Source organism: Camelina sativa, chromosome 5 (assembly GCF_030686135.1).
Source record: "Camelina sativa cultivar CO46 ecotype springtype chromosome 5, ASM3068613v1".
In the NCBI taxonomy this organism is placed as follows: Eukaryota; Viridiplantae; Streptophyta; class Magnoliopsida; order Brassicales; family Brassicaceae; genus Camelina; species Camelina sativa.
In genome coordinates, this window is record NC_141884.1 from 19,215,643 (window position 1) to 19,229,472 (window position 13,830).

The 13,830-nt window shown below is 31.8% G+C and overlaps 3 protein-coding genes across 4 annotated transcripts; 2 read left to right on the forward strand and 1 right to left on the reverse strand.

Moving 5' to 3' along the window:
* Window positions 1-668: 668 nt before the first annotated feature.
* On the forward strand, window positions 669-3,539 carry LOC147944020 (large ribosomal subunit protein uL1y). 2 transcript variants are annotated; one of them, XM_087450361.1, is made up of 6 exons: window positions 669-1,852; window positions 2,058-2,096; window positions 2,286-2,505; window positions 2,615-2,780; window positions 2,910-3,115; window positions 3,215-3,539. In XM_087450361.1, exons 2-6 carry the CDS (start codon window positions 2,092-2,094, stop codon window positions 3,266-3,268), a joined length of 651 nt encoding a protein of 216 aa, XP_087306487.1. In that variant the 5' UTR covers window positions 669-1,852; window positions 2,058-2,091; the 3' UTR covers window positions 3,269-3,539. The 2 variants fall into 2 exon arrangements, with proteins under 2 accessions (XP_087306487.1, XP_087306488.1); XM_087450362.1 differs by having other exon boundaries at window positions 1,802-1,904.
* Window positions 842-1,728, reverse strand: LOC147944021 (uncharacterized). Its single transcript, XM_087512428.1, has 3 exons — window positions 1,711-1,728; window positions 1,379-1,537; window positions 842-1,258 (listed from the first exon to the last, which is right to left on the reverse strand). Exons 1-3 carry the CDS (start codon window positions 1,726-1,728, stop codon window positions 842-844), a joined length of 594 nt encoding a protein of 197 aa, XP_087368554.1.
* Window positions 3,540-6,405: 2,866 nt separating the features above from the next.
* On the forward strand, window positions 6,406-7,995 carry LOC147944022 (ferredoxin-3, chloroplastic). The gene is made up of 2 exons (XM_087450363.1): window positions 6,406-6,700; window positions 7,315-7,995. Exon 2 carries the CDS (start codon window positions 7,332-7,334, stop codon window positions 7,791-7,793), a length of 462 nt encoding a protein of 153 aa, XP_087306489.1. The 5' UTR covers window positions 6,406-6,700; window positions 7,315-7,331; the 3' UTR covers window positions 7,794-7,995.
* The last annotated feature ends 5,835 nt before the right edge of the window (window positions 7,996-13,830 follow it).

A 13,830-nucleotide genomic window follows, 5' to 3' on the forward strand; every position in this document is an offset into this window, starting at 1 on the left:
AGTGTTCTTAGAATAAAAATATTATAAAAATAATGTAAGATCATTAGTTTAGATATTTTGTTAAGAAGTTTATTATTGGGAGAACATGTTTAAGATCATAAGATTTAATAATATAATAATTTTAAACATATTACAATTATAAAAACTTTAAAAAATAACATTTAAATTGCAAACTTAAAAACCTTTTACTAAAATTCAAAATACAATACTAAATTTTTATGAAACAAAAAAACATTTAAAAAAAAAAAACCAAACAAACAAACATATTACTTAATTAATTAAAGCACACAAATATTTTATTTAATTAATACATAGTTTAATGTCCAAATTTATTCCATATATTCTCCTTTGCAAAAAAAAATCAACCAATAACGGACTGCCACGTCGAGTTAGAACTCTGCAAAAATCTGTTCTTATTGAAGACCAAAAAAAAAGTTCTAAACAAACTATTTAATATTTTTCTAATTTAATTGGGTTTAGAACAGCCTTGGTGTTCCCCCAATAAGGATGGCCTAAGAGATTCAAATAATGAGCTAAATTAATGTTTTTTATTTAATAAAAAAATTTAGGAACTTTTATTGGATTGATGATTTGTGATTTTGAAATAATTTTTTTTTTTTTTTCAACCAAACATTTAAATAAATTAAAAGGTGACTCCAAAGTTGGTTGCCCAACTTGGAGGAGAAGAGTTTACAAAAGAAATTTCAGAAACTAAAGATCTAGAAGAGCGGGCCAGGCAGTCTGCGCGCGCGTTTAACGTCCTCGGAATCTGGGACAGGGTAAAGGATGAGAATGATGCTCTGAGAGAGATAAACTCTTCTAGCAAGGAGGAGAAGGCTGGCTAATCGTCGGGTGCCTGAACCATCGCCACCAATTCGGAACTATCAGACTCAAAATTGAAACAATCTATCCCCAGCATCTTAAGAGACTCCATAGCCCATAACAAAGCTTGTAACTCCGAGTGAAGAGGAGAGGGGCTACGACGCAAACTGCGAGCCCCCATAAGTAGCGTCCTATCATCATTGTTACCATACCACCAACCCAAACCTTCCAGCGGATCTGAACCTTTCCAGGAGCCGTCGACCTGACAGCGAGGCAAAGAACTTCTTTCCTCCACAACCTTGGGAACCAAGTAATTTTCAGAAACATATTTTGCCTCCTCCCAAAGAAGTTTATCGTTTGTTGCCTGAATCATAATATCATTTGGCTCTGCCTCAATCCCTTGGAAGACCTTCTTATTCCTATCTTTCCAAATTGTCTACAAAATCCAAGGCAATAAATAACCAATACCCGGTCCCCCCAGATGTGTAAAAGTGTTGGAATAAAGAAAAGCTAAATTTGAATACACAGATCCAAAAGGAAAACCAGTCAAAGACACCTGGACCGGAGCTAACTCCCAGACCAAACGCAAACGTGCACACTCAAAAAGGGCGTGATTGATAGTCTCTACTGCCGAGCCACACCGTTGACACGTAACATCACACCGAATTCCCCTATGAGCAATCCGCTCCTTCACAGGAAGAGACCCCGACGCCACCTGCCAGAAATAAAAAATTTTATCTTTGAATTTGAATCTTTCTGTTTTTCACTTAGTATTTATAAATCATAGAACCAATAACACATATTAATAACACATAATTTTGTTTGAATTTTCAAGTTCATTAAAATCATATATCCAATTAGTAATAATCACAGGCAACCCGGCCCAACTGTGTAACAAAGGCCCATCATGAAACGAAATCAATCCAACTAGGTTTTTAGTCTTCCTTTCATTTGTTCATCTTCCTTGGTATAAAATCTTCAGCCGCCTCTGAAACATAATTAGGGTTTCCGCTTCCTTCACCATTCACAGGTTCGTCTCTCTCCACACATCGTCACTTCTCTTTTCGTCTCTTTCGTTCGTTGTAATTTCATGACCTTTCACTATTACGTTTTCGATTTCTGCTGGCTTTATCTGAATACTAAGTCATTTCAAGAGTCTTAGCTCTAAATTGAACATTTTCTTATTTTTGTTTCTCTCTAATTGATCTCTTATTGTTTTGCTTTATCGTTTCCAGGAACTGAGATTCGTGAACTGAGAAGTAACTCAAGATGAGGTACTTTAAAAAATCTTTCCTTTGCGCCTTTTATTGCTATAGGTTTAGTGTAGGCTGATTTTGCTAAGATTGATGGCTTAGAGAGTAGTTTGCTCAATGGATCATAGATTTTGATGTTGCTTGTTTAATTGAACGTTAAAGTACATTACTTTAATCTAATTTGGTGAAATGGTTTTGTTTGTGATATAGTAAGCTTCAGAGTGAGGCTGTTAGAGAAGCCATTACTACTATCAAGGGCAAATCTGATGAGAAGAAGCGTAACTTTGTGGAGACAGTGGAGCTTCAGATTGGTTTGAAGAACTACGACCCACAAAAGGACAAGCGTTTCAGTGGATCTGTTAAGCTCCCTCACATTCCTCGTCCCAAAATGAAGATCTGTATGCTTGGAGATGCTCAGCATGTTGAAGAGGTGATTTCAAATCTCTCTGCTTATTTTTGTGTATCGTATTTGATTGTTATGATTCTGCAAGTGTTGTGTCGGAGATTGAGGCAAGAGTTATGTTGTTTGTTTATGATAGGCTGAGAAAATGGGACTTGACTACATGGATGTTGAGGCTTTGAAGAAGCTCAACAAGAACAAGAAGCTTGTTAAGAAGCTTGCCAAGAAGTACCATGCTTTCTTGGCTTCTGAGTCTGTCATTAAGCAGATTCCTCGTCTTCTTGGTCCTGGTCTGAACAAGGCAGGCAAGTTTCTTCTATAACTCGATTGAGCAGTTAGTTACTTTGAGTCTAATTGGTCCTGATAATGGTCTCATTTTCAAGCTCTTTTGTCTGAACTTTCTTCTTTTTTTTTTGGTCTTGATTGATGAACAGGTAAGTTCCCAACTCTAGTGAGTCACCAAGAGTCTTTGGAAGGTAAGGTGAACGAGACCAAAGCGACTGTGAAGTTCCAGTTGAAGAAAGTTCTATGTATGGGTGTTGCTGTTGGTAACCTTTCCATGGAAGAGAAGCAGCTTTTCCAGAATGTGCAAATGAGCGTCAACTTCCTTGTCTCTCTCTTGAAGAAGAACTGGCAAAACGTTAGTCTAAATCATATGATGGTGTCTAATTGCTATGATTGTGTATAATCTCTATCTAAATCTTTGTCTAATCTGCTCATTGATTTGAATCTGTTGCAGGTAAGGTGTTTGTACTTGAAGAGCACCATGGGACCACCACAAAGAATCTTTTGAGCTCTCTCTCTTCTCTACTCCTTCCATCTCAGAATTTTTGCATTGTGTTTTTGTTTCAGAGATCTGTGCCTTCTTTGGATATGGTTTGGATTGAAATTAGCAGTTGTTTTTGGTTGACAATATATTATGCAGTATTCTGTTCAACTATCATTTTCCCTCTTAAAATATGCTTTTTATTAGTTTGAAAAAAGTTTCCTTAGAGCAAACCCATTGCACAACCTCAAATTAGTGTCTCTAACTTTTAATAATATTAAAAATAATATTAATTTAAGTTTTGATCTTCATCCCCTTGATTTTATTTTTTCTTCTCCCATTAGACATCCCTAAATATGGGTGTTTTATATAATTTTTATTAAAAATGTTTTGTAAGTAGAGAAGCAGAGGAAAGTGGACAAGAAGAAAGAGGAGAATAAGAAGAATATGAAGAACTGAAGCAAATTACATTAAAACTGTCTGAACTGAGCAACAGTTATCATCTACCATTAGATTTAATTTTAATTTTACCTTGCCATTGTTTAACTTTCCAGACATAATCTTATGGCCAAAAACAGAATGGACTCCCAACCTTAATCAGAGACATCCCAAAGAGTTGTGCAATGGGACTGCTCTTACATAAGTCACAAATTTATGAGATATCTAGGTAATTATCTAGATATATCTAGATACCTAGGTAATTTCCTTACATCATATAGTTGGATGTATCAACTTTTCATTCTTGTTCTTTGATACCTTCTGTAAAACTCTCTCTCAAGAACGCAGATAATGGACTGCAAGCAAAAGCCTTTATATTTTGGTTTTTGCTTGAATTGTTCAGTATTGTACAGTCTGTACTGAAGTTTTCTTTCGATTGCGTGATTCCTTTGGTTTAGTCTCCAAGATCAAGGGTGTGTTCTGCGTTGTCGAATCGAAAGCTTATTTCTCTTTAATTATCTTCAACAAAAGATAATATCGTCTCTATAGTTACTGTGTCATCTTTATTGAAGAGGCAAGGATCAACATTATAAAACAATGCTTAGATGATAGCTCAGGGCTTGCAAAATGTTAATTTTGTTCAAATGATCTTAACCCAAAACAATATCTCCTTTCTCGCAAGTTGAATGGGTTTTACTGATTTTTTTTGGTAGACAATTTCGAAATCTCCTCATTTAAAATGATGCTACTAGCTAGGCAAGGTCGTGAGCGATGGAACCACCTCCAATTATCAACGTTCAACTAGGTCCACTCTCTAATATGTATTTGCTTCTCTTCGTTATATTTTCGATATTTTGAACAGACTATATAATATAATCGTTGACAAAAGAACAGACAATATAATCAACTTACGCAAGCACAACTATTTCTTTGCGCATTTTGCTCGTTTCAGCTAAGTTGCATGGACCTTATTCTTATTGTTTTTTATACTATTACCGAGTTTACCGTGTGAAACACTAGAATAGTATCCTTGGTGGAGTTGGAGCTGATCCCGAAGACCCGAAGCCGAACCTGAATGATCCCGCTCCTGATACAACAAAAACTAAAGCTATCATAAAACCTTAACAAGACAGAGTCAAAGACAACGAACCATGTTTGATGCATCCTTAGAACCATAAAGAAGTATGCAGGGAGACAATGAGGAGGGAAATAACAAAGCTAACCAATATAATCAAACTTCGTCATTTGACAAACTTCTTCTTATGTAATAACACGACCAAGGCATATATTACAATGGAGACAACGTAAGATTTAGTATATTCTATGTTTAGATGTTAACCTGAGACGAGTAAACAAGGGATTGGTATCAAAATCAAAATAGTATCTATCTATACACTAAACTCTATTACAATCAATAACACATGAATTTACCTTCAAATCTTCATCATTTGACAATTAAAGTATACAAGTACAACATACAAAAGTCCTGGTGAAGTTCATGAGTTATCAGTTAAAGCTCAGCACATAATAATGAAAGAAAAACAGAGGTCTTCAATTGTTTATGAGTGCCAAAATCTCCACTAACAATTTTTTGACAAAACAATTATTTTTCTTTTAGTGTCGGTTAGTCACACATATAATTGTTTTCTACCGTGCAGAGCACGATCCTAAAACTAGTTTTTTTGTAACACAAAATACGGTTATTATATTGATGTGGGTTTGTGATCCCAATTACAAATAGAGTTTTAGATGAATAATCAAGTCTTTTTATGCATTTAAAGGTGGTAAAACATTTTGATATTTTCTATTAAAACAAAAAAAAAAGTTTTGATTTCGTGATTTAGTTGAATAATCACATGTATGGTTCAATAACTAGTCGGTTTTTTTGTTACTAGACAATAAGAGAAACGAGAAGATTGGACACCAAATAATTCAAGTCTCGTCGGTTTGTGTCGACATATAATAGTTTAATAGAGAAACAAATTAAGTAACATGATTAGAAAACTAAAGAAATAAAACACCACTCTAGGGTAGGTCCTAAGCGTTGCATACGTCCAATGGTGTGAGTCAAGGGACGCCCGTTGTAAGATTGTGAAAATTGCCAAGTTCCCCCAGTTTGACCTTTGGTCTCACTCATCCATCAACAAAAAGCCATTACGCAACGCAAGTGTTCTTTATACTACTTTTAGTTTTCACAAAATTTATATTACATAGTGATATAACTAGAAAATTTGTAAGTTGTTAGTAAGTTTTCAAAATGCCACTTGTTATTATTATAACAAACAAACATTGTACCCAAATCTCAAAATAGTATGTTCCATTTTGTTATAAACCTCTATTTTAAAAATAGTTTAATCAACCAATTAAAGACTTTCATACTTAAAATATGTATTATTAATTTAATATGTTTTCGCGGTAAATATTATTTAATTTGGAACCTAAAAAACATAATGGACCAAATATCTGTAATTTTATAGTATTAAGAAAAAAATATAAATGCAAGAAAATTAGGGTCCAAGTTCCTTAGAGTATTGTCATATATTTTATTAATAGTTACAGGTTTTTTTGGTTATTTTCCCTATTTTAAAGTATTTTCAAAGTACACATCTAAATATTAAATATCAAACATGTTCATATATCAAGTAAAGTTATTATTTTCCGCTTAATTACGTATAAAAAAATCTTATAATACAGTTTATTTCTCTTTCACGAAACTAACTCATAAATTTTTTATTATATAACAAAACTTTTATTTTATAAAAATTAAAATGAATCCGACATAATATATGATGTTTTACATAATTTTTAATATGAAATAGCAAAATCATGGGAGGAAAAAAGAACATATAGAGCCGTCTCAGGTCAGATGGCACAAGTTGGGCCGTCACGGCCTTCCAAAAGCCACGCTGCCTTGCCGTCCCCTTTTTATATATTTTGCTTTCACCTTCTCTCTCTCTCTCAAACCTCCACCAACCCAAACCACCTCTCTCGCACTCTCCGCCTCCCTTAATCTCTCTCTCGGTATGTTTCACCTTTCATATTCTCAGATTCGTAGACTTTGATGTTTCTATCAGGTGTTCTCTTGAGTCTTTTGATCTGATGATGATCGATGTTACTACTTGTCTTTTTTTCTTTTATTGACTTGTTGTGGGGACAAAAAAATTTCAAATATCTGCCGATTTTGTTTTCGTTATCTGATGATAGTGACCGAATTGATCTTGGATTATATTCAGATACAGATGCTCTAATCATCTTTTTAATTGCAATTTTTTCTTGATTTAAAGCGATTGATTGATTTTGAGATTTGTTGAAGTAGTCCATCTAAATATTTTTTTTTTTCCTTAAAGTTCTTTGATGAGTTAAGAGTTTATCTTATTAATAATTAAACATGATTTAGAGATTTATAAGTATGATTTGGAGCATCGAGTGCAGGTCTAATATAGCTTTTAAGCTTGAATCTTCTCATTACGCTCCATAAAGTATAATTTTCACATCATATTTAGCTATTTGGAACAGATTTGTTTTTGGTTCTTGTTTCCATTGCTACTTGTGATGGACATACTCAAAAAAGATGATTTATGTTTTGATTAATGTTTGCAAGTAGCCCTGAACTGTGAACTTGTTTGTAAACGCAGGTGAAAACAAAGAAAATATGGCGACTGTGCGAATCTCTTCTTCGACTAGCGTGACCAAGGCGGTTCTTAGAAGTCAGCCAACTAACAAGCTCATTACCAACAAGAACTTATCAGTTGGATCAACCAACAAGGTTTCGAGATCTTTTGGTTTAAAATGCTCAGCCAACTCTGGTGCCACGATGTCAGCTGTATACAAGGTCAAGCTCTTAGGACCTGATGGTCAAGAAGATGAGTTCGAGGTGCAAGACGACCAGTACATCTTGGATGCAGCTGAAGAGGCTGGAGTTGACTTGCCTTACTCTTGCAGAGCCGGTGCGTGTTCCACTTGCGCCGGTCAGATTGTGACTGGCAAAGTTGACCAGTCTGATGGTTCGTTTCTCGAGGATAGTCACATGGAGAAGGGTTATGTCTTGACCTGTGTGGCTTACCCGCAGTCGGACTGTGTGATCCATACCCACAAGGAAACTGAACTCTTCTAAGTTCGGATCTCTTATTTGGTAATGATGATGAAAATTGTTATTTGAGTGGTCTTTTTTAGTTATTATTATCAGTTTCCTTCTACGGATTTGTGTGGTTTTAAGGTATGCATTTGTATGAAAATGACTCGAGATATGCCTTTTAGTGTTCATGAATCGTCACCGGGTCGCAACTGGTTAATAAAATGGTTCAGTTGTGAGAAAATCACTGATATTATCTCTGTTCCAGTGTTCCTTCATATGGTTCCCAAGAATTAACACCATATTTGACTTTTCCTTAGATGTTCCTGGACCTGACTTATCATTGAGTTCAACTTTTTCATTATTCTGTTAGTCTACATAAATCTCTTCATGGAGCTCACAAAGACTTGACCATTAAGTGGGAACTCCATGATCTCTAAGTCAAGTCCAGAAATATTTAACCAAAGGTTCCTCCATCAAGTCAATCAAATGCTCTTCTTAATCCAATCTTTTGGTAGGAAGGTTTAAGATTATCTGAGTTAACAGAGAATCTGGCAATGCGCTGATTCTATTGAATTCCATCACTAGAGCAATGAATAAGTACGCTCTCACATAACTAGTATGAAACAAAATAAAACAAACATCCTAAGTGCCACCAACTGTCTATAAAATGATAAGCATAAGCTAACTGAAACTTTCATGAGAATTGATACTTCTACATTTAATGTTCAATGTAAACAAGTTTTATGTTCACACCATCATTATCAGCTGCATTCAGTGAATGAAAACTTGACAGTTGGGAGAAAGCTTTTTGGGTGTAAGAGGCTTCTTGTAGCTCTCTGGCTCTTGAATCACCTTAGAAGAATGTGTGAAAGACATAGTCAGTTTCTTGAGGGCTGCTGAGTTCTCAAGAAAGTAATTCACTACTTTAATCCCACTTTCCTTCTTCAATATCAGTTTGTTAATCTTAAAACAATATATGTAATGAAACTGACTATGTCTTAATCTTAAAACAATATACCCTTTTTTTTTTTTTTTTTTTGTGCACCAAACAATATACCCTTAAAACAATAATACTATGGGTGCAAATGGTTGCACAATTGAAAATGTTGTAAAAAATTATTCAACCAACTTCACCATTTGAATGGAAGAAGTTGAATTATACAAAGTTGTAGTAATGTCTAATAATCTGGAATTTCTCTTAGTTTTTTAGCCTTGAGTTAAGGACTTAATTAAGTTAATATGAAAGAGCTTTGCTTTTCCTTGAACACAGGTACAATCGTTAGTTAAGGCGATGAAGGACGAGGATGGTGTGACTAGAGCCGTGAAGATCCAGTTGTTGGTGTTACGAGTTCAACGGAAGATCTAGTTGGTGGCACTTAGGATGTTTGTTTTATTTTGTTTCAATACTTGCTGCACTTAAGATATACTTGGCTGCACTTAAGATAAAACTTGGTATGATCTTATGTATGACATTTTTTTGGTTAAAATATTTATATTATATATAGATGATTTATGAAATATGATATCTATATATAAATAAATTTAAATAAATTTTGTAAAATAAACTACATAGTTTTTATAGATCTATGGTAGAAGCTTCTATGATAGTATGAAAAATGACTTATTACATTATTTTAAAAAATTAGAAAAGCATGATAACAAAGCATTGCAGTACTGCTATAGTCGGTATGTGTGGTACTTACGATAACAGGGGCCTAACATAGCGTTTGTGAAAAAACTATGAATGCCTTATTATAACGTTTACTGCTATCAATGTAGATATTTGTTGTAGTGGAAGAAGTTTTTTTAAAAAACTATTCAATTCATTCAACTTAAAAAATTGAAAAAATATACTGATCATACAACAAAAATATTCAACTTGTTCAACCACTATTTTGGAGATAACTGGATTGAATAATATTCAACCCAATTTTGTTCAACTTAATATTTTTAAGTTTTTTAATTTTAAGCAACCATTTGGGTGCACAAAAAAAAAAAAAAGCAACCATTTTGTTCAAAGGGAAAGGGAGGGAGGGTCAGAGGGACAAGAAGACAAAAGACTACTGATACACCAAATCGTTCTCCGGTTCCACGTTCTAATAGGTGTAGGGAGAGAGGTGATGTTACAAATCGTTCTCATAGGGTCTCTGTTAAATTTGGGCTTATCATGGGCTTCTAACTAAAAACCAATTGGCAATTAGTAGATTGACCCTAACCCTTTATATATTAATGATAGTCCCTTCAAACTTCAGATGTGGGACTTGGATTGTATCCCAACAATCTTCCCTTCAAACCAAGGACCACATGTGGGATATTAACTCGCCTCCTCGAGATGATAACTCCATCTTGAACCGATCCCACTTGGATCGATAATAAACCCCTTCTTGGGCCCCCATTACTCGGGTTAACAAGAGGCATATCCGTATCCACTCTTCTAGGTCCACCAGAATTTTAACCTTGAGCTCTGATACCATGTTAAATTTGGGCTTATCATGGGCTTCTAACTAAAAACCAATTGGCAATTAGTAGATTGACCCTAACCCTTTATATATTAATGATAGTCCCTTCAAACTTCAGATGTGAGACTTGGATTGTATCCCAACAGTCTCTACTAGGTGTAGTAAGGTTAATGGATTTTCATATTTTCTATATGTAACGAAATAGTAGTGAACCCCTAAAACTATAATATTTTGTACATTGTAAAACTAGAAACGGCTAGGTTTAGAATAAACTTCTCTCTCACTTTCTTATTAAACAGAATACAATTACAGCCCTATATTTATACAAGAGAATCTAACTTGTGTACCAAGTAAACTTTGGGGGTTAAGTTATTCAGTTTCCTATTCTTGTTATAGTTATCTAGAATATGAAAATATACAATATATTCTATGATACAGCCCAATATTAATTTATTTAGTTTGTTTATTATGTTTTTAGTCTTACAATCAATTAGATGGTATAGAAAATTATTATTAAGTCAGTTCTCGGTTCCACTTGGCTGGGTAGAAGTAATACGAAAGAACCGTAGCCGCAATCAGACTTTCAACAAGAGTGACATGAACCAAGTTTTATTTTGGTTCGGTTTGAAAATTTTTGGTTTGTTTGTGAGAGCAATCAGACGTTACTAAATCAATAAAAAGGAGAGGTCAAAGGTGGAAAAAAAAACAAAAGTTTTAATGGTGGGTTGGTGTTCAAAAACAAAAACAAAAGTTTTAATGGTGGACAGTAGTAGCCATTTACAGGAAAATATATTAAAAAGGTAACTTTATGCAAAACAAAACACTTATAATAATAATATAAGTGTTTGGAGACTGATAATAATTCCCTAATAATAATATACACTGAAACTATTGGTTGGAGACTATAGGCACGTGAGAGGGTGTAGGTGACTTCATATTGATCTGTGCAATACATGGCCAACCGATATCAATAAAATTTTGAAATACATATATTTATTTAATTTATATCAAATATGTATGAATTAGCATCATTTTATTATTGATATCAGTTTTGTATCATTTATTTAATTGATATTTTATTAGTATCACGTATTGTACGAATGATATTCATCACGGTTTTATTATATCATGTATATTTATTATATTTAATTAAATATTGTGAAATGATAACAACTCATGCGAAACACACATATATTCATATATTGGTATGAATATATTTTCCCTTTTATATATATCTACACAAACTAATGAATAACAACTCATGCTATAACACATATATTCATATATTGGTATGAATATATATTCCCTTTTATATATATATTGCTAAAACACATATATTCATTTTTTTACATTTTTCGTATATTGTGAAATGAATATTCGTATATTCATCACGTATACGAATGTTAGTATCACGGGTGTGTATGTTGGTTTATGATAAAATGATATTTAATCAGCTCACGTATATTTAATTTGTATATCACATATTATATTGAGTGATGTAAATTATATTTTCAATTAAATATTTTTGAATTGATGCAAATTAAAATAAAATTGTGTCACTTTTATTGAACTGATGTCGAATTATTCTATTAGAACATCAATAATAACAAATCAAGCTAAAACACATAATTATGCATCATTTATTAATAAATCATTTAAATTGATATCATTTAGTTTTGTGATACTAATTAATTGATGTAATCAACCATTTTTTTTGTATTGTGGGCAAGAATCTGAGCTGTACAATACCACTATGTCCTTTGTCAAAATAGGAATGTTTGCCATACATGTTGGACCACCACCATTTCATACTTTGTGTTTTTTTTTTGTCTGATTATTTTTTGAGTCTTTTTTCTTTGAATTAAGTAAAAATAGACCAGTTTGACCCAAATTTAGCAATCAATTGCTAGATTAACATTCCATCATATCTCATTACTAGAATGACACAATTTTTAGGTAGAAAGACTAAAAACCCACCAAATTTTTCTTTCAAACTTAAAAAAAATATATATATATATATATATAATGTATGCAAATATAATTTGAATATGATTAATAAAAAAATAGATTATACAAATATAATTTAAAACTATGATTAATAAAAAAATATAACGATGAAAACATGATTAAAAAATATAATGTTTAAAAATATATATTTTAAATATGATTTATTGAAATAAAAATATATAAAAGTATGATTTACAAATATAATGTAAAAAAATATTCAAAATATGATGTTTAAAATTTTATTTTTAAATAAGTTTTATAAAAACATAACAAAAATATAATGTATAAAAATATTGTTAAAATATGATTTATGAAAAATATAATGTAATGTAAAAAAAATATGATATTTAAAACTTCAAAAAAAAATATGATTTAGAAAAATAAATTTTTTTAAAAGTGATGCTTTAAAAATATATATAATGTATAAATTATGAGGTTTTAAAAATATTTAATATTTTTAAAAATATAATATATAAAAATATAGTTAGAAAACATAATGTATAAAAAATTAATGAAATTTAATTGGTAAAAAAGATAAATGATGTATAAAAATAGGATTTAAAATTTTGATTTATAAAAATATGATGTTTAAAAAAATATTTATAAATATGATATATACTATAAGAATATGGTTTAAATATATATCTTTGATGATGTACAAAAATATGACTTTTGGAAGAAAAAAACTGTCATAACATAAAACAACTCTGTTATCACTATTTCTACATCTAATAAATCTGCTATCAAACACCAGATTTTTGAAATACAAAAAAAAAAAAATCTATCACAACGTAAACAAATCTACCATAACATATAGTCTTCACGTAGGTCAACTTAGGGATTTTTTAAAACGTTTATAAATCTGTTATCAAATGACTGATTTTTGGTTAAAATAACAAATTTGTCGTAACGTAAAACAAATCTGTTATCACTAGACGTCAAACTAATAATTATTTTTCAATTAAAAAATCTCTCACATTATGACAGATTTTTAATTAAAAAAAATCTGAAATAACTGTGAAAAATAAATCTGCCAGACATTATATCAAACTTGCCATATATTATAAAAGTCTATGGTGTCATTATAAATAAGTGTATGTCGTGAAAAATAAATCTGCCAATATCTATAAATCTGTCGTAACTATCTTTAAAAGAAATCTGTCGTACACAAACAAATCTGTCACAACAGATTTTCAAAATCTATAAATCCGACAGACTTTCGAAATTTTTATTTTATTTTATTTTTAAATGCTGAGAGGGTAAATTTGACTTTAATTTTTTTCTAACAAAGCAAAAAAGGTATTTTATGCAAGAAAATACCTCATTTAACTTTCACATTTTATGAGTTAGTTTAGTAATTAATCTCTTAATATGAGTTAGTTTTTTTCCCTACAATTAATTCCTTTACATCGAATAAGACATTCCAAGTCAGGTATGCCTCTCCATGACTCCATTAAACATTGATAGAAGATAATGACGAGGTCTTGAGAGAGAGATATGGAGAAGAATAGAGAGAGATGGAGAAGAACAAAAAACCAGATACAAAGTGTGAGAGAGATATGGAGAAAACTACTACGTCCTTTGTAGCATTGTTGACAGAATCTGAGAGA

Bases quoted from the DNA above. Each gene is read 5' to 3' on its own strand.
- LOC147944021 (XM_087512428.1), bottom strand. The intron at 1,259-1,378 runs GTGTCTTTGACT...TGGATTTTGTAG, and splicing joins GGGAGTTAGCTCCGGTCCAG to ACAATTTGGAAAGATAGGAA.
- LOC147944020 (XM_087450361.1), top strand. The intron at 2,506-2,614 runs GTGATTTCAAAT...TGTTTATGATAG, and splicing joins ATGCTCAGCATGTTGAAGAG to GCTGAGAAAATGGGACTTGA. The intron at 3,116-3,214 runs GTTAGTCTAAAT...AATCTGTTGCAG, and splicing joins TGAAGAAGAACTGGCAAAAC to GTAAGGTGTTTGTACTTGAA.
- LOC147944022 (XM_087450363.1), top strand. From the start codon at position 7,332: ATGGCGACTGTGCGAATCTCTTCTTCGACTAGCGTGACCAAGGCGGTT.